Consider the following 23,592-nt stretch of genomic DNA (forward strand, 5'->3'; position numbering starts at 1 on the left):
TAATCGACTCTCAATGTAGGTATTGTGATATAAACCGAGTCTGTTCTACAGTTTCTCGTTAGGCTGAATGAATAACTGACTCTAAATGTAGGTATTGTGATATAAACTGAGTCTGTACTACAGTTTCTCGTTAGGCTGAATGAATAACTGACTCTAAATGTAGGTATTGTGATATAAACCGAGTCTGTTCTACAGTTTCTCGTTAGGCTGAATGAATAACTGACTCTAAATGTAGGTATTGTGATATAAACTGAGTCTGTTCTACAGTTTCTTATTAGGCTGAATGAATAATCGACTCTAAATGTAGGTATTGTGATATAAACCGAGTCTGTTCTACAGTTTCTCGTTAGGCTGAATGAATAACTGACTCTAAATGTAGGTATTGTGATATAAACTGAGTCTGTTCTACAGTTTCTTATTAGGCTGAATGAATAATCGACTCTAAATGTAGGTATTGTGCACACAAGTGGACAAATTTCAACTTGGAAGAAAAAAAACTCTTCTGTATGCTGGAAAAAAGTTTTTAATGAGACAACGCAGGCATTCTTACAGACACTGGACCTTTTCAAGAAGTCCAGAATCTTCACAAAACACATCCTCAAACAGAACAAGTTGGTGTAACATGACACAAACTTTGCACAGAATCCCTCCAACTCAGAATGTCAGTTTTACCGTAATACCACAGGTCATGAAAAATATATATTCATCAACTCACATTGTAATAATGCCACTGTTGGATGCTCAGCATCCTGCATTCCTGATTCTAGAAGACAGTACATCGGAAGGTGGATTGTCTGACCAAGGGGCTTCAAAAAAAATAAAAAATAAAAGCCTAGAGGACCAAAGCACTGATCCACCGCACCCCGGTGACCCACACAGCTCGGTAACGCTGAATTTAGTGTGTTAGAACAGAGGGAGCACTGAATTCTGCACTGGCCCTCTGATCTGCTGCCAACACCCGTCTGAACACAGGTTCAGTTCTTTACAGGTATCTGCAAGGTTTTCCCCAAAATACGTATCAAAGAACACCATCAACGAAACATCTCCACAGACGTCTTGGTTCATTTTCATGCATCTAAAACGGTTTAACTATCGACCCTAATGTGTTTGGATTACGACGGACTTTGAAAAGGCAACAGGTTTTGTGGATAAACTAGTGGTCGACCAATAAGCTGAAAGCATTTCAGGACCTGACCGAAGGACTAGTGCTGGGCAATATATGGGGTGGATAACAGTGCTGTAAAGTTATAATATTTTTAGTAATATATTTGACAGATAAGTGAGAATTATATCATAGATATTCAAATTGTTTTGAAAGAAAAGTTTTACACCCATAAAAACTAAATAAAAAGCAGCTGGGCTTCAGCTTGACTATTAATACATCTTTGAGGCCTGAACTACATTAACGAATGTATATTATGCTTAATTTTGAAATGTAAATATTATTTTTAAGGGTGATTTTCAGAATAAGTATTAGAGTACTCAGAAATACCAACAAATATCCAAAGCCTGTAAAATGCCATTCAGACCAACCCAATGCAAAACTAAATAAATAATAAGTTCTCTTTCTGGGAATGTGTTTGCTGTCTAGTTAGCGTTTACAATACTGTGTAGGATTTCCTTTGGTGTCATTTTAAGAAAGCAAAACAAAGTCTAACCAAAAACAAGTAATATCAGGTTTGTAAGGTAGTCCTTTAGTATAGAGAAGCAGCACTAAAGAAACAAGAGCTCATTAACTTTATTATTGCTAACTTAAAACTATCAACTGCCACAGTGATATATTTGGAAAATATGTTGATACTGAATTTTATTTTCTTGTGTTTATCCTGTGTATTAACATTAGGCCAGCAGTAGTCTCTCACAGAGAGTCTAGTACATTTTGCCTCTTAACGTGGCCAAGAACCACCTACTTTGACAGGAAAGGCCATCTGGCTCATATGTAAATAAACCCACCACAGACCGCTGTTTGGGCATTAAGTGTAGGGGAGTGGTCTGCAACAAAAACACACCCACAGGAAACAAAACCATCAGCAAACTCGAGGATCTTGCTTAGAAGTGACTCAACACTTCAAAGACAACTACGGAATATCTTTTGATGTTACGCCACAAACTTCTTAAATGTTTTTTCAAACCAGTGACTTTATCGCTTCGAAGGTGTTTACAAACATGTTTTCCAAGACTGATAAAACCACCTGTATTAATAAGGCTGTCGGGTAGCCAATTAGAATGGAGCTGACAGAACCCCAACAGTTGTGGCCATCTTAACGTAACAGATACCAGACTCTCCATCTACATGTGGGTGGAGCATCTGAGGTTGGAACTTGGCTAGCAGTAATGTTAACAAGCAAACTAGCAAATTTAGCATAATACCACGGACTTTGCTTCGCTGAAACTTTACTGCACATGCCCAGTATTGAAATGTAATACTTTCATGGTTCTTCAACAATACAAATTATTGAAAAATTGATATTCAATATCAAATTTCAATACCTAAGCAGTCCATCCCAGCATCAGTGAGCCAAAAGGCATGCTTGCTCCAAAATCTAGACTGCTGACTGGCTGTCGGAATTATATTCCATATGCACATAATTAACATTAACATCAGCGCTTCGCGATCAGTCTGTAATCGGTTGCAGTGAGAAAATGAACACTTTAAAGAGCCTCAATCATTTTTGCTTTAAGCCAAAATCCACTTAGAATCGTTCAGGAATCGAAATCAAAACATTGTTACTGGTATCGGCACTGAAAAATTCGAAAGGTGATGGACAGTCAGTCAGTTATTATGTAAATATCTGAGCTTTTGAGTAATTCACATTAAGAATTTGGGAAGTTATCTGTGAGTGTGTTTACATGCACTTAATAATCCAACCATAATCAGATTTCTGCAGTTATGATTATTCAAGTGGTCATGTAAACAACACACTCAGATCAGAATAAGGCCTTGAAGTCCAATTAAGAAATCTGATGAAGAGAGCTAGATTTTAGCTCAATAATCAGATTTCTCAGCACGTGTAAACTCCTACTCTGATTTCTTTCACTTCTCTCAGTCAGCACGTGCGAAAATAGACACGGTACATGAAAAAGCTACCAGTGTCTAACAGCACCTGCGAGACCCAACAAAACACTTTTGGCGCGACGCTGAAACTGACTACATAATTGACAAGATGAAGGATTTAAATATTCTTCATCTTCTAGATGATTTATATTCATATTTTCTGCTAAAGCAACTCGATGTTTACGTCACGTCTTCTTCTGTGAGTTTATTGGCTGTTTATTCGATTAATGACTCATGCAGACCTGGAGTTTCCCCATTATCTGATTACCCAAGTGCATGTAAACGTGTTGATCGGATTACTGACGAAATCTGATTTTCCGTGGTTATCGGATCATTAAGTGCATATAAACACAATCTATGGTTTTTAATCAAAAATAAATGTGGTATGTTAAACAAAGGCTGGATAAATTAAAGTTAACTAGCTAAGACAATGTGACGTTAGGGGCAGTACTGACGCCGTGCTCTGGGCCTCTGCTCCCTGAACCACATCACCAACGCTGCTGTGCCCAAACCCTGAAAACTGGCATCTGTCCTTCAAAAACTAACATCGGTCGACCACTAGTACAGACCAACTAGGAGTAACTGTAATGCTTTCTTTTAGAGCCCTACTTTCCAGAACTGACTGGGTAAGTGTGAGGTACAAACTCCAAAGTACTAGGTAATTATTTTAAATGACACGGCGAGCTCCAGTTGCTCTCAACAACGCTGAAACAACTGGTTCTAGATATTTACTGGGTGTGTGATACAAAACTCCAGAGTTTATTTGGAACGGAACGCTTGAATTACACTGAAAGGTTATTTGCACGGTTCATCAACATGCATCCAGTGATCGGATCACACTTGGATTTTACCAGGTTTAAAACACACCCAGGACGCATTGTGACCAGATTACTATTGGATCACTCAAACCACAGACGGAGGTGTTCAGAGACGGATCTTGATCACATTTAACACAAGTGTAAACAATGTTTTTAACTATATCTGCATACAGCTATGTTGTAGGCAGTGTTTGGCACTGTAGGCTGTGTTGTAGTCAAGACTACTAGAGGTGAGTCAAGACCGAGACCAGGTTAAGATTAAGAAGACTGGACTTGAGTACTACAACACTACTAGCACATGAGAGGATAAACAAGGATACAGGAGGCTGGAGAACACTCTGGAGAACAATAAAAAGTGTAAATGGAATCCAGGCAAAGTATATCCAGATGCCCAGTCTTACAGGTTTTAGCCATTAGGCAGATAAACGACATAACTGGATATAAAAAACATCTCATAAGTGGATAATTATTTAGAATATCAAGCTCAGACATGAAAAAGGTGGCAAGCTCAAAACGTGAATGGCAAAAAAATAAATTTTAAGATGAGTTTTTGCATTTATGAAATGGTCAGTACAAACATACTTGCACTAAATTTCACTGTTTCACACTTAAGCAGGAAATTAAACCAAAGTCCACCAAATACCTTTCAGTTAAATGGGATTAAAAGGCCATACACAGACACTTGAAGACACAAGAGTCCTATACAGTATGTACCTGTTTAATACTTGAACAAAATGAAAAACACAATGATACTGTGGTTTTACAGGGTGTTAACTATAAAATTTCCTGCTTAAACATGAAATATTACAGTAAAACGTATTCAGTGTTTGTATTTACCACCTTATACTCCAAAAAATTAACAAGTACTATATCTGTTACAGGCTTAACAGAAAGAACCTGTTGGGCAGTTCAGTGTAATTTAAGCCTCATCCACTTTGTCCAAAACAGCAGCATTTTTTAAAAATCTACATTTACACAAAAACGTGAAAACGACTCGCAAACACTCGCATGAGCAATCCAGCCTAATAAGGGGAGATTATACCTTGTACAATTTGATGCTGCCTTAAAAACAACATTGTGGCGCAAAGTAGAGCTGAGATGTTAAAGCAAAGTTTCCATAACGTGACAAATGTGCTACAAACACTGAGCTCCCCAATTCGATATTTCACACAGAAGTCAGACTTCTGCCAGAAAATAAAAGCTTATAAGAAAGTGAAACAAAACCTACCGTTTGCCATGAGTTCACTAATGTTTCTATGGCAACACTACCATCTCTGAGTCTTTTCACCCCATTTCAATTATTCTTTTTTTTAATTATTATTGTTGTTATTTCTTCAAATCTGTTTGGTTGGTTTAGTTATCATAATGTCACGTATTAGAATCCTTGAGATATTTTTAATATTTGCAGTCGACCACTTAAAAGAACTGAGCACGGGAATGTTACATTCTGATACCCCTTCTCTGAAGTTTGACACAGTAAAGCCAAACTTAATCATAAAGATGATTATAACTTCTGTTTGTGCACATAAACAACCCATTTTTTGGGCAGCGTTCTGCTCAATAAATGAAAACAGCTACATATCCAGCTAATGGTTTTCAAAAAGCTGCGTTTTGCACAAAAACACCCTGGAGAGCATTTTTCAAAAATATGAATTACTAGTGACCGAAAACGTCATTTCCGTGTGGACGCGAGGCCAAAACACAAAGAAAACTCTAGAAAAATCTAGATATATGTGAACAGGACGTTTTCGGTACTTATTCTCCTTTTACTCAAAATAATTACCTAGTACTTTGGAGTTTGTACCCAGTAAATACCTAGAACGTAACAAGCTGTAAAAGAAAGCAACACCAGACTAACCTGGGGAAAGTGGAGACTTAACACTTGTTTCTCTCGTATTGTAACGTTCTCTCACATATGAATAAATTAGGGGCAGAACAACACAGACAATAATTCCTTTTGTCACATAAGCATTACAAACATCTCAAATGCATACAGTTGTCTTCTCCACAATATTTACGAGTACTATGTTTTTAAATTTTTTTTTCCTTTCAAATATGTTTAAATGTCAAATATGTCTTACATAGAAATAGTGCCATCAATATGGGGCATTATCTTGTCTCTTCAAAAAGTGTAGAGCAGTGACCTCAGCGGCACTCAGCCATCACTTTCAATGTTTAGTCGCAAAACGGGCCAAACACGATGACCATATATAACAATATTTTCCCATTTATCAAACCCTTCATACATTCTTACTGAATCCCGTATCAAAACAGACAGACTTTGGGAACTAGTGCAAGGGAGGGGAGGAGGCCTGGTCTCTTCGGGACAAGGCAGGCACAGAGTAGAGCTGAGAAAAGAGGAGAAAAGAGGCTTTGTGGAGCCACGGCGAACAGTTTAAGGCCATCAGAGACGACGGAAATGTTTAAAGCTCCAAGACCGAACTCATCGCTGAAGAAAGGCTGCCGCTCTGCGAGGAGAGGAACTTCACACGCACCTCTACGTCTCTGGCGTGTGCCCGGCTTAAGAAAGCCGACGAGTCAGGACTGTTTTAGCCTCTTTCTGGGCAGGCCGAAGGGTGGGCACTGGGCCGAGGCTAGCGCGCGGAAAGCCTCGGCCACTAAGTGAGGATGAGACTGGATCATTGACTTCCAGCCCGGAGTCTCCATTATGTCTGTGGCGTGGCTGTGAGGAAAGGGCAAAGACATTAGCGTATTAACACAAGACACATTAAAAATCGATAGCGGCGAATGTGGACTAATCTAATGTGGCGAGGGAAAGAGCAAAGGGATCAAAAGGTGCCACACGAAGCGTGCGGGTGATTAAAAGACACTGCTTTAGAAAGATGTCCTGCAAGATAAAATATAACAGGGCTGCGCGATTAATCATTTTTAAATTCTGCAATAAACACATCACGAAGAGCTGCAACAACAAACTGCTGCTCAATACTGCAGGATATATAGCATTAAAATATTTGGTTTACTGATACCTGGCGCAATAACATACGGTGATTGTGTATTATTAAAATTTTTGTTTTTTGCCTAAGGTAAAGGTTACAGCGATGACCTTTAAAGTCAAAGAAACAGCTGAAAAATGTATACAGAATATGCAAAATATTAATTACTGTTAGATACTGTTGTAAAAATTCATGTTTTTTTTTTCTTTACAGAGCATGCCTGCATATACACATACACACATTCATACATACATAAATTTTAAAGCATTATTACAATCCCAGTTCCAAAATATTTGGGACAGTATGTGAAACGATAAAAACAGAAAGCAGTCATAGTAAATTATATCTATTCAACTGAAAAAAGTACAAATGGTACCCTGCTTGCCATGACAAACACTGGATTTTAAACTTTACGCTGGTAACAATCTGGATGGTCTATTCCTTCTTTGGCCCAGAGAACACAATGCCCATTATTTCCATAAACAAGGTTCACTCGTCAGACCACAATACACGTTTCCACTGAGCATCAGTCCAAGTCAGATGAGCTTGAGCCCAGAGAAGTTGGACGTGTTTCTGGACATTGGTGTTATATGCCCTGCACTGTGCATAGTACAGTCTTAACTTGCATTTGCGGATGCAGTGATGAAAACTGTTTATTGACAACAGCATTCCCGAGCCTATGTGGTGATATCCATGACAAAAGCATGCCAGTGGTTGTAGTTTTTGGCCTTGCAGGGATTTTTCTGGATTCCTGAATCTTTTAATGATATTGTACATCACAGAGGGATGCACAAAACTGCCAACATTCATTAATGAATGTTGTTCTTAAACAGTCAGATTTTTTCTTTTGGTAAAGTGTCGGGTCTTGGCCCACCCTTGCTCATGAAGGACTCGGCCTTTATTGGATGCTCTTTTGTACCCAAACATTATTACATTTCCTCTTTCAAAATGTTTTCTGAACATTTAACAATGTTTCTAGTCTTAAATTGCTCCCATCCTAACTTGGAGTACGTTGAAAACATCAATTTCAGAATGAGCGTATATTTACACAAAACAATGAAGTTGATAACCCTTAAATATCTTGTCTTTGTACTGGTTCAGTTTAAATAAAGGTCAAAGTGGATTTGCAAATCACTGCTTTCTGGTTTTACATGAATCATACTGTCCCAAATTTTTTGGAATTGGGTTTGTAATATTTATTTTGTGCAGCTAGTATTTGATGAAGCAAATTTACTGACCTACTTTTGGATTTTAGGTTACTTTTGTGATATATTTTTGCATTTCAAGCTGATTTAGTGTTTTATCTTTGCCTTTTATGATGATTTAGTAATTTACTTTTGCATTTAAAAAGATTTAGTCATTTATCTTTGTGTTTTAGGCAGACTTTATCTTCATGTTCAGTTATTTATCTTCACGTTTTAAGCAGATTTAGTTAGACCTACAGGATGATAACTCACAAATTTACAAAAAAAAAAACATCATGAGTACCATCTTTATATTTATCCGGTATGCTTACTTGCGTCCATTTGACTTAAGAAGAGACGCAGTATCAGTTAGTTATGTCCAGAAATCTCTGTGGATCTGTCGCACACACGAGACTACTTATTTTTCCCATGTCTTATTAAACTGTAAATGAATAATATGATGAATTTCAGCATTTTCGAATAACCACATCCATCCCTAGCAAACATGAAAAAAGGCATTTCTCCAGGTCAGAGAAAAGCACAGCAGAAGGTGGGAAAAAAATCTTTAAACTGAGACATTTTTGTGTCTTAATATTCCAGAACTGTTCCCTTCTCCAAAGCTTGGAGCGAGTCGGAGTCTATTAATAATGCGGATCTGGAGATACGGAGGAACCAGCCGAGCGCAGGCTGCTGCCCAAAAACCTAAAACAATGAATCGTAATGCATCTCGCCCGGGCCGATAAGAGTTAGTTATTAATCTTGTGTCACACAAACATCAGCTAATTACATACTTGCTATTCCAGTTTTTGCCATCCTTGCAGCCCAGCTGTCGGAGAACGCTGCACCTACAGGAAGACACAGAGAAATACAGGCCACTAGCATTCAGCATGGGTAAACAGCCATGGCAGCGGGGATTTATCAAGCGGAGTAGTTTGCTTTAAGTGATGCTTGCCTGTTGATAAAATCGATGGCCTGCGCTTTGAGCTGCTCGGCGCCGTGCAGGTCTGCCAGGATGAGGGTGTCGGCCACGTTGTCTACAGACAGACTGCTGCACAGGGCCTCCTCACACATAACCTTTAAACGCTCCAGAGCGTACTGCAAGAACAACCACACACACAGATCTATATATTTATATACTCTGTTAAAACCCAGCTCTGACAAACAGCTTTCTACTGACACAAAAGTCTGGGGGTCTGAGGTGAAGTGGGGTCACTTTCTCACTTCCTAAATGGCCCATATCACAGGAAATAAACTAAAATTCCTTTTTTATTAAATCAAGCGCAATTTAAACATTACCACTGAGCAGAAAAACACAGAATATATCAGGGCGACAAAACAAAAATGGTGATAAATATATGCAAAAATGAAAGAAGCAAGACTACCAAAATGAAAAAGTTAAAAAAAAAAGGAAAAGGGATTATATATATATATATATATATATATATATATATATATATATATATATATATATATATATATATATATATATATATATATAGTTAGTTCTACACATTTAATGCACAATTACTGTTTACTAAATCTGACATATTGCAGGCAAATAATAACACAAACATGAGGCCTGTGCAAATGTTTTGGCACATTTTATATTTTATGCTGTGTTTACCCCCCAATATTTTATATTCAGCAAATAAATGGAAACTGTGCACTAATAGTTGCAGAAAAATCCCACATTTAAGTTTTCTGTAGACGACACACACACACACACACACATATATATATATATATCAAATAAATGGCAACCGTGCATTAATCATTAATGTGAGTACAACTGTTTTATTTTTTGTTCCATGCAGATGTTTTTATAGACTTGTTTTTACTTAGGAAATCAACAAAACATGTAGGCCCAAACTTTCGTATACAACTGTTCAGCCATATTTCTACAAATGGTGACAGAACTTAATAGAAACTCCTAATATACCAAATTACAAGCTAGAATGAACAATATTTCTTATACCAGACTTTTTAATGAACTTACTGCACGATGAACGCTGAAGAACAAACATGCACAATCACTTACTTTATCGGCTGCTGCCAATAAACTGTCAGCCATTTTTTCCAGATTCGGTGCTTTTCCTGTGTAAATGAAACCCATCATTTCTTTGAAGACATTTGGGTCGATGTCGCTGATATCCACCCGGTTCTGTGTGTGCAGAAAGAAAAAAAAAGTTAAAGATAAAACAGTGCTTTCAAATATCAGGATCAATATTAGGGGTCTAGGTAATATCAAGAGAAAGCACACCTTTTTGCTTTCCTCCATTTCATGTTCGAACATGGCATTAAAGACCGGCGATCTCGCTGTCAAAGAAGCAATAAATCCGTCAGTCACATCATATGAGCATCTCTCTACGTATAAACCATTTGGAGCCACAGAGGCGGAGCTGGGGGTGAAAACTGAGGCACAAACAACCAGCAAGTTATTTCTGCTTTTTACTGTTTTGACTTTCTGGCTGTTTTTCATTTTGACCTTTGATTATGCTTACAGAGTCACAGAGTCACCTAAAACCTGTTCAGTTAGATAAATCATGATTTCCCGGAGTGTTTGGTGGGGCGAATTCCCAGTTTGATGAATTAAGGAAATGTTACACTGTAGAATCGCAACATCAGAACGTAAAAGTACAGCAGTCAAGGTCAGAGCCATAGACACACCAGTACACCTGTGCAAACATGCAAGGACACGTTTGCTATTTGTTTTAATAACTTTGTACATCGCTACCCATATTTTACAGTGACCTATTAAAAGCGACAGGTCATTCTCAACTAAAAGAACCATATTTAACAACTGCATATTTTCAATATTTTTTATTGTGCAAAATAGCAAAAACAGAACTCAAAAATATATATTGGTCTTGTCTGAACAAAACCTTCTATCTCCAAAATGGTAACTTTACAGGAGAAAGAAAAACATACTCTACTTTTAATGTAAGTCAATGGAACCAGACATTTTTTTTATTTCATTCTGGGCCGTTTCTTTTGGTCCATTCATCATGAAATTTACACACACAATGGAGATACGAGGTTTTGTTCCAACAGGAGCGATATATATAAACCTATGAAGTGTACATGTAAGCATGCACTAGCTTCTCTGGTGCTAAATGTTTCTAGTCTGAAGACATGTGTCTCATACGTGCGTCCCTTACGCTCACACCTATGACCATCACACACTGCCTTAGCTGGGTAAAAATTATGATCATTCACACCAAAATATTACATATGCAAATCTAACAAAAAGGCTGCTGGTGTGCTCTGAACAATGGACTGACTGCCTCAGAGTCCAGACCTCAACATCACACCAAGACTTGGTGGTTCTCTTTCAGGTTGGGGGATATTTTCCATAAATAGTCACTTCTGAATGGACAGATCAGGCAAGCTCTTGGCTTTAAATAATTACGGTTTGGTCAATGACAAAAGGTGAAGGATCTGTTAGTGTGGTCAGAGGTTAGAGAAGCAGAGAGAGTGGAAGGAGCCCTTAAGCCGATTTCACACCAGATGTGATGCGGCGTGAGCGGTAAGCCAGAACCACTCCGCGACACTTGTTATTGCACACCAGACATAAGGCACAACACACATGCGTCGCTAGGTGAAAGAGGTTTCTGTCTGCATTGCATTATTCATATAATACAAATGTCTGCATTGTCCATTAAAATACGTAACTATTACTAACTTCTATTAGAATTATTGTTATAATTAACCATACCTACGGCCCAAACTGCTTGAATAACTAAGCTGTATGTTGATGCAGCTTTTGATAACGTTGACCACAAGATTTTAATCCAGCGTCTTGAATGCTGGGTCAGCCTCTCAGGTACAGTTTTAGAATGGTTTAAATCATGTTTAGGTAACAGACAGTTCATGATTTCAATGGGAAATCATTCATCAAAAAGATCTGGCATTTCTTGTGGAGCCCCTCAAGTTGTGGAGTATATATACACACACAGTAAGATTTACCCTAAAGCTAATCTTAATTTCAGGAACCAAAAAAGAATTATAGTTTGTGTAAAATGAGAGCTTTTGTGGTGGGGGGCACCGTTTTGTTGGCTGTGTAGATTAGAACTGCATTTCTCCGGTTTTACTATATCAAAAAGTACAAAACACCCCCCACATAACCCCCCCCCCACCCCTCTGTAGGGGACTCAGAGGTGAGCGCTGATGCTGCGGCTGCAGTCCTGCAGCAGTCAGCAGGGTCTGCGCGTGGATTAAAATGTGCTGGGTGGCTTTACCTGCCAGGATGGATTTGTGGGCCTTGAACTCCTGCCCTCCTACATACAGAGAGCAGTCTGTGAAACGAGAACACTCCCACAGGTTCCCCAGATCATCCGACAGCTGGCACTCCGGAACCTTCAGCATGTTCATGTTGGACTGGCCCGAGATGTTCACAGAGTCCTGCACCACGCTCACCTGAGACAGGCAGACAGGAAGGGAGATGGAGGTTAGGGAAGTGGATAATCACTGGCATCTCCTCCAGTACAGGAAAGGGTTCTTCTACTGTGACAAGCTTGACACTGTAGCAACAGCAGGTTCTATATAGAACCTTTTTACAAAAGATCCTATATAGAACCATCTACAGCACATTCTCCATCAATCTGAAGAACCCGTTCATGATGCAAAAAACCCTTTAATCATGTGAAAAGTTCTGAGTGCTCATGGTTCTATACAGACTTTACTAAAGAACCCTTGAGGGTCACTTTAGCTGGGTTATTTCACTGCAGTAAGCCACAATGAAGCAAGCTGGAGTTACAAAGCATGTCTGCATTTACTTTTGGTTCCATTCACTCAAGCTAAACTTAACATACAGTAAATCAAGTGGAAGGAGAAGCTCGTGCTCTCTCATCTCTCTCACTTCTTAAACAAATGTGAACTCCAATTTCCCAACGTATTTACCTGTTTAATGGTAAATGTGTCCTCTCTAGTTATTTATCTAGTTAGTCAGTTATTTTTCGCAATTAAATTTTTATTTTCTGTTAATCAAGCAGATCTTTTTCAGAATAATACAGAATGAAAGGAAATCAAAAACAATCCCCTTTCCGGCCCAGCCCTCTGGTTCATCCATCTCTTTTTCTGTATTTCTAACAATTTACTAAATAAGATTTAAATGTAAAGAATGAGATTAAAAAAGGATGTTGGCCGTTAAAATGTACATCATGATATCTGTTCCAATCTTTTTATCACACCAAAACAAATCTGTCTCCGTGTTTTAAGAGTAGATGTTTTAACTTTATTAATTCCAGCTGTGGTCAATACTAACGTAACTGTCATGTAGACTGTGAAACAGCCAGTCGTACATTAAGGCTTTGTCCACACAGCAGGTAACAGTGGCCCAAATCTGATCTGTATGTGACACAGATGTGTGTCTATGTGTCATTGTGAACAGATAAACACACTGAATCTGACATTTTCAATTCCGATTTAAGACGCTTTCATATGTGGTACTGAAATCCGATACGTATCCGATCTGCGGCAGTGCGACTCAGTCTGAACAGCCAGATCGGAATTCATGCGACTTTTATATCAATCCAACTCCACGAGAACGAGGCTGCAGCGTCAAAGAAAAAAGTTTAAAGAATCCGAGGACGTGAACCAAAGAAGTGACCGCACCCTTTTTTATTTTACAGCTCGAACACATTCTGGGTGATGAGCCCAGCTGTCAGTCAGTGAAGCTTCATGATGGCTCCTGTGATGCTGGTGAAGATGAAGCTGATCCTCCGGGAGCGACTGGCGTTCGTTGGCGGTCGTGTTTGTTTACCTCTGGATGAGCCGTGAAGCAGCGTGACGCTCTGATCTTTTGTGCATGTGGGTCAGTTTAGGAGCTGATCTGTTCAGACTGATGTTGCACACAGATCACAGTTCAAATTTAATGCGAACAGCCAAACAAAAAGATCGGATTTGGTGAATTGAAAATTAGATTTGGGCCACTTTTACCTGCTGTGCAAACGTAGCCTTGGCTTATGCGGGGGAAGCCACCTCCGTGCAATGTTTTTTTAAGCCGATGTTAAAGCTGCGAGCCATATCTTCCTTTGTTTTCCTGTTAAGCTTAAAGCGATTATTACATGTCAGGACGGCATGTATGTTTTTTTTTTGTTTCGTTTTTTTTTCTTCTTCTTCCCTCAAACTCCCCCCGCCCATTTCTATCTACCTCACTTCCTGACAGGTACAACCCTACCAATGGCTGTGTTGGTGGCGTTCGGCCCTCCAACCAGAATTCAACCCTCAGGCTCCAATTGGAATCGCAGCTGACTGAATAGGGGCGGGTGTTTGAAGATAAAAGGCTGAGCTGGGAACATGTAAAGAGGGCCAGGCGTGTGTTTGTGAGGCCTTTAGGTTTGTTGTTAGATTTGTAGCCAAGTTAGCTTATAGTTCTGCCTTGGCCTCACTTTGTCTCTCTCTCTCTGTGTCTCTCCTTGAGTGGACAGGCAGTTTGGGCACTTTTACATCTATCACTTTGTAATATCTCTTTGTATAGACACACTAGGTGAGGGACGAGTGCCTCGCTGTATTTTGTGCAGGTTAGCTCTAATTAGGCAGGTTAGAAGTTTTATTTATTGCACTGCTTTGGCACTGTCCGTCATCCACCATTGCTACTGGCTTTGTATGCAGTACCCTTACACCCAGCATTCAGCCTTCAGTGCTGATGGCAAACCTGACTTTTCCATCACTTTGAGCCTTATAAATGAATCTTGTTAGCCGGTTACTCTACTGACGTTGTCGAGCTGGATGTTTTCTTTTTATTTATTGTTGAAATGTCCTATTTCATTTTCCTATTTCACTACAAAGCCTTTAAAGATGAATGTATATTGTATTACACTTCTACTTTTTAAAAAGTAAAGAATTGTCTAAACGTGGTACTCCCGTTGTCCGTGTCTCGCTCTTCCACCCCTCATCACATACTCCACTTAGTTCCCCTTTATCACTAGATACAAAACAGGGGCATGTAACAGCGATCATCTCCTTTTAAGCAATGCCACTGGGTCAGTTGTTGGTAATATCCGATGACACCACCCTAACATCCAGGCCCAACTGTGGGGCAACCGTCCAATCGTTCAATACGACTATAACTGTGAACACCATAACAAGCTGCAGCAAAACACAAAGCAGCTTTATATTTTAACATCACTTAAAGGAGCAGTGAAAACCATAATTCTACTTCCCAGTGTTCCCAGCACACAGCTCACCATGAGCCTTTCCATTAGCAACATCTAACACCCCACACTCACCACTGCTGAGTAATGTTCATTTTTCTAAACGACCAACTGAACATTTTCATTACTGAAAACAAAGGAGCGTCTTTAAACGAACGGAGAGAAGCTCTGTGATTAGCTGGTCCTCGGGCAGAGAAGCCACCTGCAGTAGCTTAACAGCCGCTGCGGCTCCCTCTTCCTCATATGAAGTGCTGCCCAATTAATGATGGGAAACAGTCTATCTGCAATTTGCATCTAATTTGCTTTATTAAATTGCCAATTTCCCAGCAAATGTTGAACCTTGTTGCAGATCTCATCGGGCTCACAGGCTCTCTCTCCAGACAATACCCTCTTAATTATCCGCAAATTCACTGCGCCGCTCTTTTTTCTGCTTTTTTATTGTTCGCTTTTCTAGGAAGAGGCTTTGAACAGGAGGCTGACGGGCTGTTCTGAAGAACCTGTCGTTCGGAGAGGACTGTAGCCACGCCCACCGCAACCTATCATTTACTCGCACCTTCAGAAAGGCAGAGCCGACTCGACTCGGCCACATGGCTACTGAGAGAGACTTATAAACAATACGGATAACATCGCCACAAATATGCAGCCAAGTGAGGAACTAACTGATCTCAAAAGAACAGCACAGTTAGGAATAAGGGGTTCTTTCACAGCGGCCAATGATGGAAGAACCCATTTAATGGAAAAACCAAATTTCAGATTTTTTTTTTTTAAAAAGCCCATTTTTGAAAAGCACAAAGAGTTTTGATGAGGCATGTAAACACGTTTGAAGACGTACTGTTCACTCCTCCGTCCATACGGCCTGAAAAACAGCCTGTTTTCAACTTATTGTTTGTGATGTTGAGAATCAAAACTTCTCACACATCTATCTATTCAGCATACAGCAGTTTAGCCCCGCCCACTCACAGGACTGCAGGGCAGCCAGCGATTATGGTTTCCTCTGTAGGTCATAAACATTCACTTCACTGTTATTTCTCTTGCAGAGCGTATAAGGACCATCCTCTCAAACCAGTTAAACCAGTGATTTTACAGTACATAGAAAAAAAACAATGAAGTATTAAGACTTTACATATTTACACACATTATGCTATAATGTATTTCAACAAGGCATTAATAGAGATAGCAATAAACTAAATATATTGCTGGTGTTTTTCTGTTTTTCACATAATTTGAAAACGCCTGTTGTCCTTTACATTGTATGTAAATTTCATGATGAATGGACCAAAATCACTTTGACAAAAATGTCTGGTTCCATTGACTTACATTAAAAGTAAAGTAGTTTTTTCCTTCTCCTGTAAAGTTACCATTTTGGAGATACGAGGTTTTCTTCCGACAGCAGCGATATTTATATACATGTCTATTCAGCCTATATCAGTTTAGCGCCGCCCACTCATGCGGAAGTTATAAGTAGTGTTTCAGCCCGGACTGCTTTTTGAATGAGGTACTGCCAATCAGAATAGAGCTCATTTACATCTCAGTCTTAAAGGCACAGTAACAAAAAACCCCTGTTTAATTCTAAGGATTACATATATAGTATATATTTATATATATATTAACATATAAATTGAATTACTATTTATTTTGGTACATACATTAGGCATGTATGATGATTGGAATCATATCCGTGTTGGCAGATAACTGCTTGAAAAACAATAAAAAATAAAATGTCCCAAACTGACTTGGAAAAAAGTCTGGTTCCATTGACGTACATTAAAAATAATTCCTTTCTCCTGTAAAAGTTCTCATTTTGGAGATACGAGGTTTTCTTCCAACAGCAGTGATATACAAACTCATCATTTAGAGGGTACTTTTTTATTGGGAGAGGTCCCAAACCCTAACCCCTATAATTTAAAATTTACACTTCTATATAATGATGCTTACACTTCATTTTTACTGTTGTTTTTTAGAAGCTATTTTTGATTCTTTTTTAAGATTTAGATTGGGTTAGATGGGTTTCATTTCTAAATAAAATAAACTATTAAAAAAAAATGCTGCCTCATGTTTTCACGTCACTAACGAAACACAGAGTTTTAGTCTGTGGGCGGATCCTTTTGTAGCCACGCCCCTACATTTTAAAGCAGGAAGTGAGGCTGCATCCCTGTCCCTCATGGCCACATGGTGAGCAGTTTGACCGCATTGTTTTGAAGTAAATGTGTCCCAAAGTCTGAAAATCAGTGCTAATTTTTAACGTTCCACACTAATGAAACAAAGATTTTCTGAAGTTCAGCACTTTTATGTATATTAATAAAATACGATGATTTTCTGTGTGAACAGCTGTTCAAAGCTGTGTTTGCTGGTCGTGTACTGGAGTTTCTGAGCTCAAAAAGAACCAAAATTGTCACTGAAACGGTCACTACTGAAATATTTGGTAAAGTTTGGATAGAGTTATGATTGTTTTAGTAGTGACAAAATGGAAAGTTCAATCATTAGTTTTAATAAAATAAAGATAAATAAGTTTTAGAGTCACTCAGAGCAAAAGGACTTTAGTCTAAAGTCTAAGTCAGTTAAAAGTCCCAAATGTGTTTTTAGCTCTGAATTTGAACCAGTTTGGCAAAACGATCCATTAAAAACAGCTGGCAGGCTGTGGTGAGACCCATCGGAGCAACGCCAGATAAAACCTGAGCCCGGCAGCAGGTCAGACTATCCATTTATACATAAATTTACATGACAGTGGTGGTGGTAATGTAGCAAAAATCTAACATCATGTATGTATGTATGTATGTATGTAATTGGCTGCGTCCAGAAACTTCTGCTATTGCACTTTCTCTCCTCCTCCCGTTCTACTGCTCCTCTCTCACCCTTAAAACAAGGAGGAGTCAAAGAGACGAAAGAAGCAGGAGATAACGAGCAGAAATTGGGGAAATGGGGCAGCTGACTCCTTTCAACATCATTAAATTTGATGTCGACTATTGATAAACTGAGCCAATGACAACGCTCGCCTGAAAGCACGGCCTGAGCTGCTACACAGAGCCCTCTTATTTATGTTTGTGGGGTTTTCTGCTCCATGGTCTGCGTTTTATTTTACACCAAGTAAAAAATACACAAAGATTATCATATAAACGATGGATGCAGCCATCGTGTTCACTTTGTAAACATGCAGTTGGTCAGTGTTATTTAAGTACAGGGTGATTCAAAAAGATTCATCCGATTTCAAAGTGCCATATCATACAACCGTGAGGCGCCTAGGAACCAATCACAACCCAACTGAAAGAGGGGGGGTCGCAGAGTTTCTGACTGTCAGTATGGCAGTGAACCTCCAACAGCTCGGAGCGTTCATCGTTGGTTCCACAACACTGGATGATCTCCGAAATCGCACTGAAAGCGCCGTGAGTGCAGCGACACCCGACATGCTCAATCCAGTATGGGATGAGTTTGACTATGGCGTTGATGTTGTTCGTACAGCTGGAGGAGGTTCATACTGAGACCTTGTACAATTACATAATAAACTTTATGCTCATTTAAACCATTTACAGTTTACTGCACTGATCTGTAATGATTTATTTAAGCAACAGAACACAGAGGGAGTGTGTATCGTGAAATAACATCACGGCTGTGATTTGGTCGCCGTAGATCATCACAGCCGTGATGTTATTGGTGATAACAAACTCCTCGAATGTTCTATTGCTTTTATACAACAGTTAAATAAATACAGTACTAAATTAATAAACTGGGCCGTGAACGCGGCGTTTAATATGTTTTAATGTTCGCAGTTCCTTCACCAAATTATAGTTCCTTAACGAGCAGCTTGTTGCTACGTCAGAGTAACGAGCTCCGCCCACTCGCTGCACAGCCGGCAGTTCGTTCTCCAGCTCCACACACTAAATTCCCAAACTGTCATCACCACTGAGCAGCTTTTCAGTCGGCAGCTGTGACAGAAGAACAGCTGAACAACCTGGAATCAGCCAGAAAGGAACCCAATACCATTCGCCAAACGTGTAGTCTGATCTTCAGAGTCTGACCAAATCAGATTGGGCCATAAAACTGCCGCAATATCAAGTTCAGCTCAGTTTTGTCAGTTTTTCCAGATCAGTATTCATGTTGTTTTGTTCCAGCCAGTCTGTAAAGCATCTTACAGCCCATTTAGTTTGGCGAATGGTGTTGGGTTCATTTCTGGCTGATTCCAGGTTGTTCAGCTGTTCTTCTGTCTCAGCTGCCGACTGAAAAGCTGCTCAGTGGTGATGACAGTTTGGGAATTTAGTGTCGTCTCATCTTCAGAGTCTGACCAAATCGGCTGTCGGTCAAATGTGATCTTAAAAGTGTCCATTTTCTGTTTGTGGCAAAGTAAGAAGTGAAAACGTTCAAATGGCTTGAGCGTCTCCTACAGCTGTCAAAGTTGTTGCTTAGCAACGGCACCTCAGCAGAGTGATAGCGTTTGTGAAAAAACGCTTCTCAACCAATCAGCATGCATAGCCGGAACTAACTGTTGTATGAAAAGTGAAATAAATCATTTTGAAATCGGATAAATCTTTTTGAATCACCCTGTACTGTAAATATACACAACACAGCCCAGCCCTATGAGAGAGTGTGTAGTTTCACAACGGAATTCCTGTACAGTTTAGTCCCAACCACAAATCAATAATGTGCAAAAGACTTAAATTAGATTTAAAAAGCTGTTTCTCTGGTCATCAAGCATTTATTTACTCAGAAAAACACTAATATTACAAAAAATACAAATAAGATAAATACAATAAGTAGTGACTTCATGTAGTCGATGTGTCTGTTGAACCAGTATCACATGTATTAACTGTATTCATCACCTAATACTTGGTTTATCTATTCAATATTGCATTAAATTAAATCAAATGTGCTACTAATGGAATTAAGCAAAACTATACGATGGCTGGAGGAATCTGGAACTAAACCTGTTCCTCAAACTAGCTCATATCAACTACTTTTCAGGAAAACAAAAAAAAAAATATTGTTAACTTTCACTGTATTTGTCTATTTACATTTAATCCAGTGATATATGGTGTTTTTACATGCGAAATAGTTCTAAACAATGTGAAACTGTGCACCTGAGACTTTTGCACAATGCCGTATTTCAGCTGTTGTCATACGCGACAGTCAATACTTTTCAATAAAACTAACGTGACCAGACAGTATCAGCAGCTTATACTTCATGTAATCCGTCAGTGGTTGCTCAGTGCTCCCTGCTAATTCTGCAAATTATTTACGAAACTCACAACGCATTTCCTAATGGCCTTCTCGTCTGTATCAGACAGAAACCACGATCAGCTTATTTTAGCACATGAGGGGGAGATGATGAGGGATAACGTTAAGAAAGACACACCGGTAAACGTTACCTCACAGAATAGAGTGAGCTTGTCATCAGGTAGGAGCCCGTTTGCTTCATCGAGCAGAAAATCTCTTCTAATAAACTTTTTGAAGCCCCAGTCTTTGCCTTGGACGAAGCGGTAGGCTCTTTGGCTTTCTGCAGGGAAAAGAAGGAGATTCATTCATTATGTAGCACGATGATGTTTACAGCACTGATATCTAAGAATCCTATATAACAACTGAAGTGCATGTAAATATATTTTATTGTGCAAAATGGTTAAACAGAACTGGATAGATACAGCGCAACTCTACAAACAACAGATACAACGCAACCCTAGTGGTTACAGTGGTGACGTGCCAAACACAGCAACAGGCATGCTACCATCACAGAGCTGATGTGTTGCAAAGATCATTGTGCCACGGTTAAAATACATGGCCGGATCTACCGTATAGGCGACCTGAGTGACTGTCCAGGGGCACCAAAATGTTGCTTCAAAAACAGTTTACATTTCAACTGATTTTAATGATTTAATGATTTAGTACTTTGAAATTGTCAGTTTACTTTGAACCAATTCACAAACCACAGCACTCAGGCTAATAATCCTGGCATGAATATCCAAAAAGCACTGTACAGTGTAAATTTGTCAGACAGTGACTATATGGGATGGAATATACAAGCGACCTAAACCAGATCGCTTTCATTTTGGCATCTTATTTGATTTATTTTATCTAATCTAATATCTAATATCACATACATACAAAAAAAGGTATATATATATATATATATATATATATATATATATATATATATATATATATATATATATATATATATATATACACACACACACAGTGTACACATCTGTTGTCCTGGCGTGGGCCCGTCCCTTAACAAAAAGAGTTTCCGTTTTATGTCTTGTTCAGACAGATAAAAGTCTTGTCTTGGTCTTGTATAACTGGAAATAACTTCCCAGTGGAGTTGCAAAGATGGCTGTCCAGTGGACAAACTCTCCTATAAGGACTTTGTTTATACCACAGTATATAGTTACAAACTGTCCTATCCCTATCTGAATACTCAGACACTAAAGACTAAACAGCAGTTCTCACATTTAAGTATTCCTTGCTCAACTCACTTCATCAAAGGCTCAAAAATAGCTAATGAGCCTCTAAAAGCTCCCATACAGCAAGTTATTACATGAAATTGGTTATGAATTCACCGCCTGATGTCTGAGATGGCTTTGGACCCAAAACATATTTTAAAATACATTCATGGAGAAGGTAGGGCTGCTACAATTGTTGCATAAGTAACTGCAACTAACAATTTAATGGTCTTTTCTTGTTCATTATAGGCATCTATTAAAGTACAAGCCAAAAGTGGCCAAACTAGCCTATTAGCCATCTTGCTGGGTGAAGCTGGTATACTGTTGAATGGTACTCCTACAATGTCTCAGTTACACAGAGCTGTGTGTATTCAGGTAAAGCTTACACGGTTTCTTAAATGTGAAAATATAAGCAAGAAACGCTCTTTCTGCTAGCCTGCATGCGAAAAGCAACAGAACTAGCTACACAGCTAACAAATAAACATAACTCAGGACAGCCCTCTAAACGTTAGAGCACCAAGTTAGAGCTTTTTTCCTTTTCATGAGTCCCATGATGTCTCAATGAACCCATTTACTGCTTTCTTTTATTTACATTTACTTGCCACACAATTCACCTTCTGTTTGCTGCAGATTAACATTACTGTGAAATCGCATGTGGAAAATGAGAATTACAATCATCAAAAATAATTGCAATTAGGCGATTATGTAATAATTGTGTAATAAATTTGAGCTGACGATTAATTGCCATAAATAATTGTGATTATCGATTGAATTGTCTTGAAACTATTAAAACAGAAGCCTAAATTGGCTGATTGGCCACTTTACTTGTTGGCTATGTTTACTTAGTTTTTTTTGCAAAAAAATAAAGTTTTCTTTCAAAACAATAAAAAAAACCCTCAGAATATACATGTTGGTTCACTGTTGGTGTTGGATGACCTCTCTGATATTTTTTGGAAGATACTGGCATGAATACCCACGATGCACTGCGTGAAGAGTCAGACTGCCAAGCCAGTTGTCAAACGGTTATTGTGACTTCAAAAGATGAGAACTTCATTCAGCTCTGGGCACTGACTGTTTGTGCAGTGTATCATGGGCTTGCACGCCCAGCGGGTGCATTTAGTATCTCACATTATTTACAAGGGGCACTGTGGTGTTTAAGGCGGGAAAGATTCTTACCCATAGCTTTAGTCTCTTCACGCTTAGCGTTGAGTAAGGAAAATTTGAACTTTGCTCTGACTTCACTTTTTGGACAGCTAACCAGGAGCAAATACAATGACAGGTAGTCTTTGCTTTCATCGTCGAGTCCCTTTGGATTGACTCTCAGGCACCTGGAGAGAACAAACAGCTTACTTAGTCTGATAAAGCTGACATGAACAATGCCTACTACAAAAATCACTATATAACAAATGAATTAATTAATAAATTTAATTTGGGATAAAAAAAAAAAAAAACACTCACCATTTCATCTTATCGTTTGGACCTGACGAGAAAGTGGAGCTCTTTAATACCTCGCCCATCTCCTCTCGACAGAAGCTGAAGTTGTTAATGGTCCACATGTAGGAAAATTTCACTACTTTTACCTACAATTTGAAGAAAAAAAAAGCTTTTTTTATAGCATTAATTTACTGACAAGCAGCAATAATACATATCAGCCCCCAAAGAAAGTCACAAAGCCTGTTGAGTTATAAATTAAGAGCTGCTTACAGGCCTATTTCATCCCCAAAACAGACAGAAGATTATGACGCGCTTATCTATATGAACCTTAAAATACAATCGGCACACTTTCCCAAAACACCTACACCCCTAGGAATTCTATCACATATTCCTAAAATAGATGCACTGCAGCTTTGAGAACGAGAAGAGGAAACACTGAACCAAACCTAATCAATTCAGCAGTACATAATCAATATTAAAACCTCAAACAGTATTAGTCAAGCAGCTAGACCGTTCACAGTTCCCCAGGATGGTGATACTGTGTGCGATCACCCAATCAGACCCC

General features: G+C 38.9%; 1 protein-coding gene across 1 annotated transcript in view; it reads right to left on the bottom strand.

Moving 5' to 3' along the window:
* Positions 1-505: 505 nt before the first annotated feature.
* Positions 506-23,592, bottom strand: part of spopla (speckle type BTB/POZ protein like a) — a 31,507-nt gene continuing 8,420 nt past the window's right edge. The window contains exons 4-12 of the mRNA XM_036576729.1: positions 23,052-23,173; positions 22,770-22,921; positions 20,523-20,650; positions 12,250-12,427; positions 10,272-10,327; positions 10,050-10,172; positions 8,964-9,106; positions 8,803-8,856; positions 506-6,556 (exon numbers count right to left, since the gene is read on the bottom strand). Of these exons, the coding sequence (XP_036432622.1) occupies positions 6,412-6,556; positions 8,803-8,856; positions 8,964-9,106; positions 10,050-10,172; positions 10,272-10,327; positions 12,250-12,427; positions 20,523-20,650; positions 22,770-22,921; positions 23,052-23,173 (1,101 nt within the window). The 3' untranslated portion in view covers positions 506-6,411. The remainder of the gene's footprint in view (positions 6,557-8,802; positions 8,857-8,963; positions 9,107-10,049; positions 10,173-10,271; positions 10,328-12,249; positions 12,428-20,522; positions 20,651-22,769; positions 22,922-23,051; positions 23,174-23,592) is intronic.

This window comes from Colossoma macropomum, unplaced genomic scaffold (assembly GCF_904425465.1).
Source record: "Colossoma macropomum unplaced genomic scaffold, Colossoma_macropomum, whole genome shotgun sequence".
Lineage (NCBI taxonomy): Eukaryota > Metazoa > Chordata > Actinopteri > Characiformes > Serrasalmidae > Colossoma > Colossoma macropomum.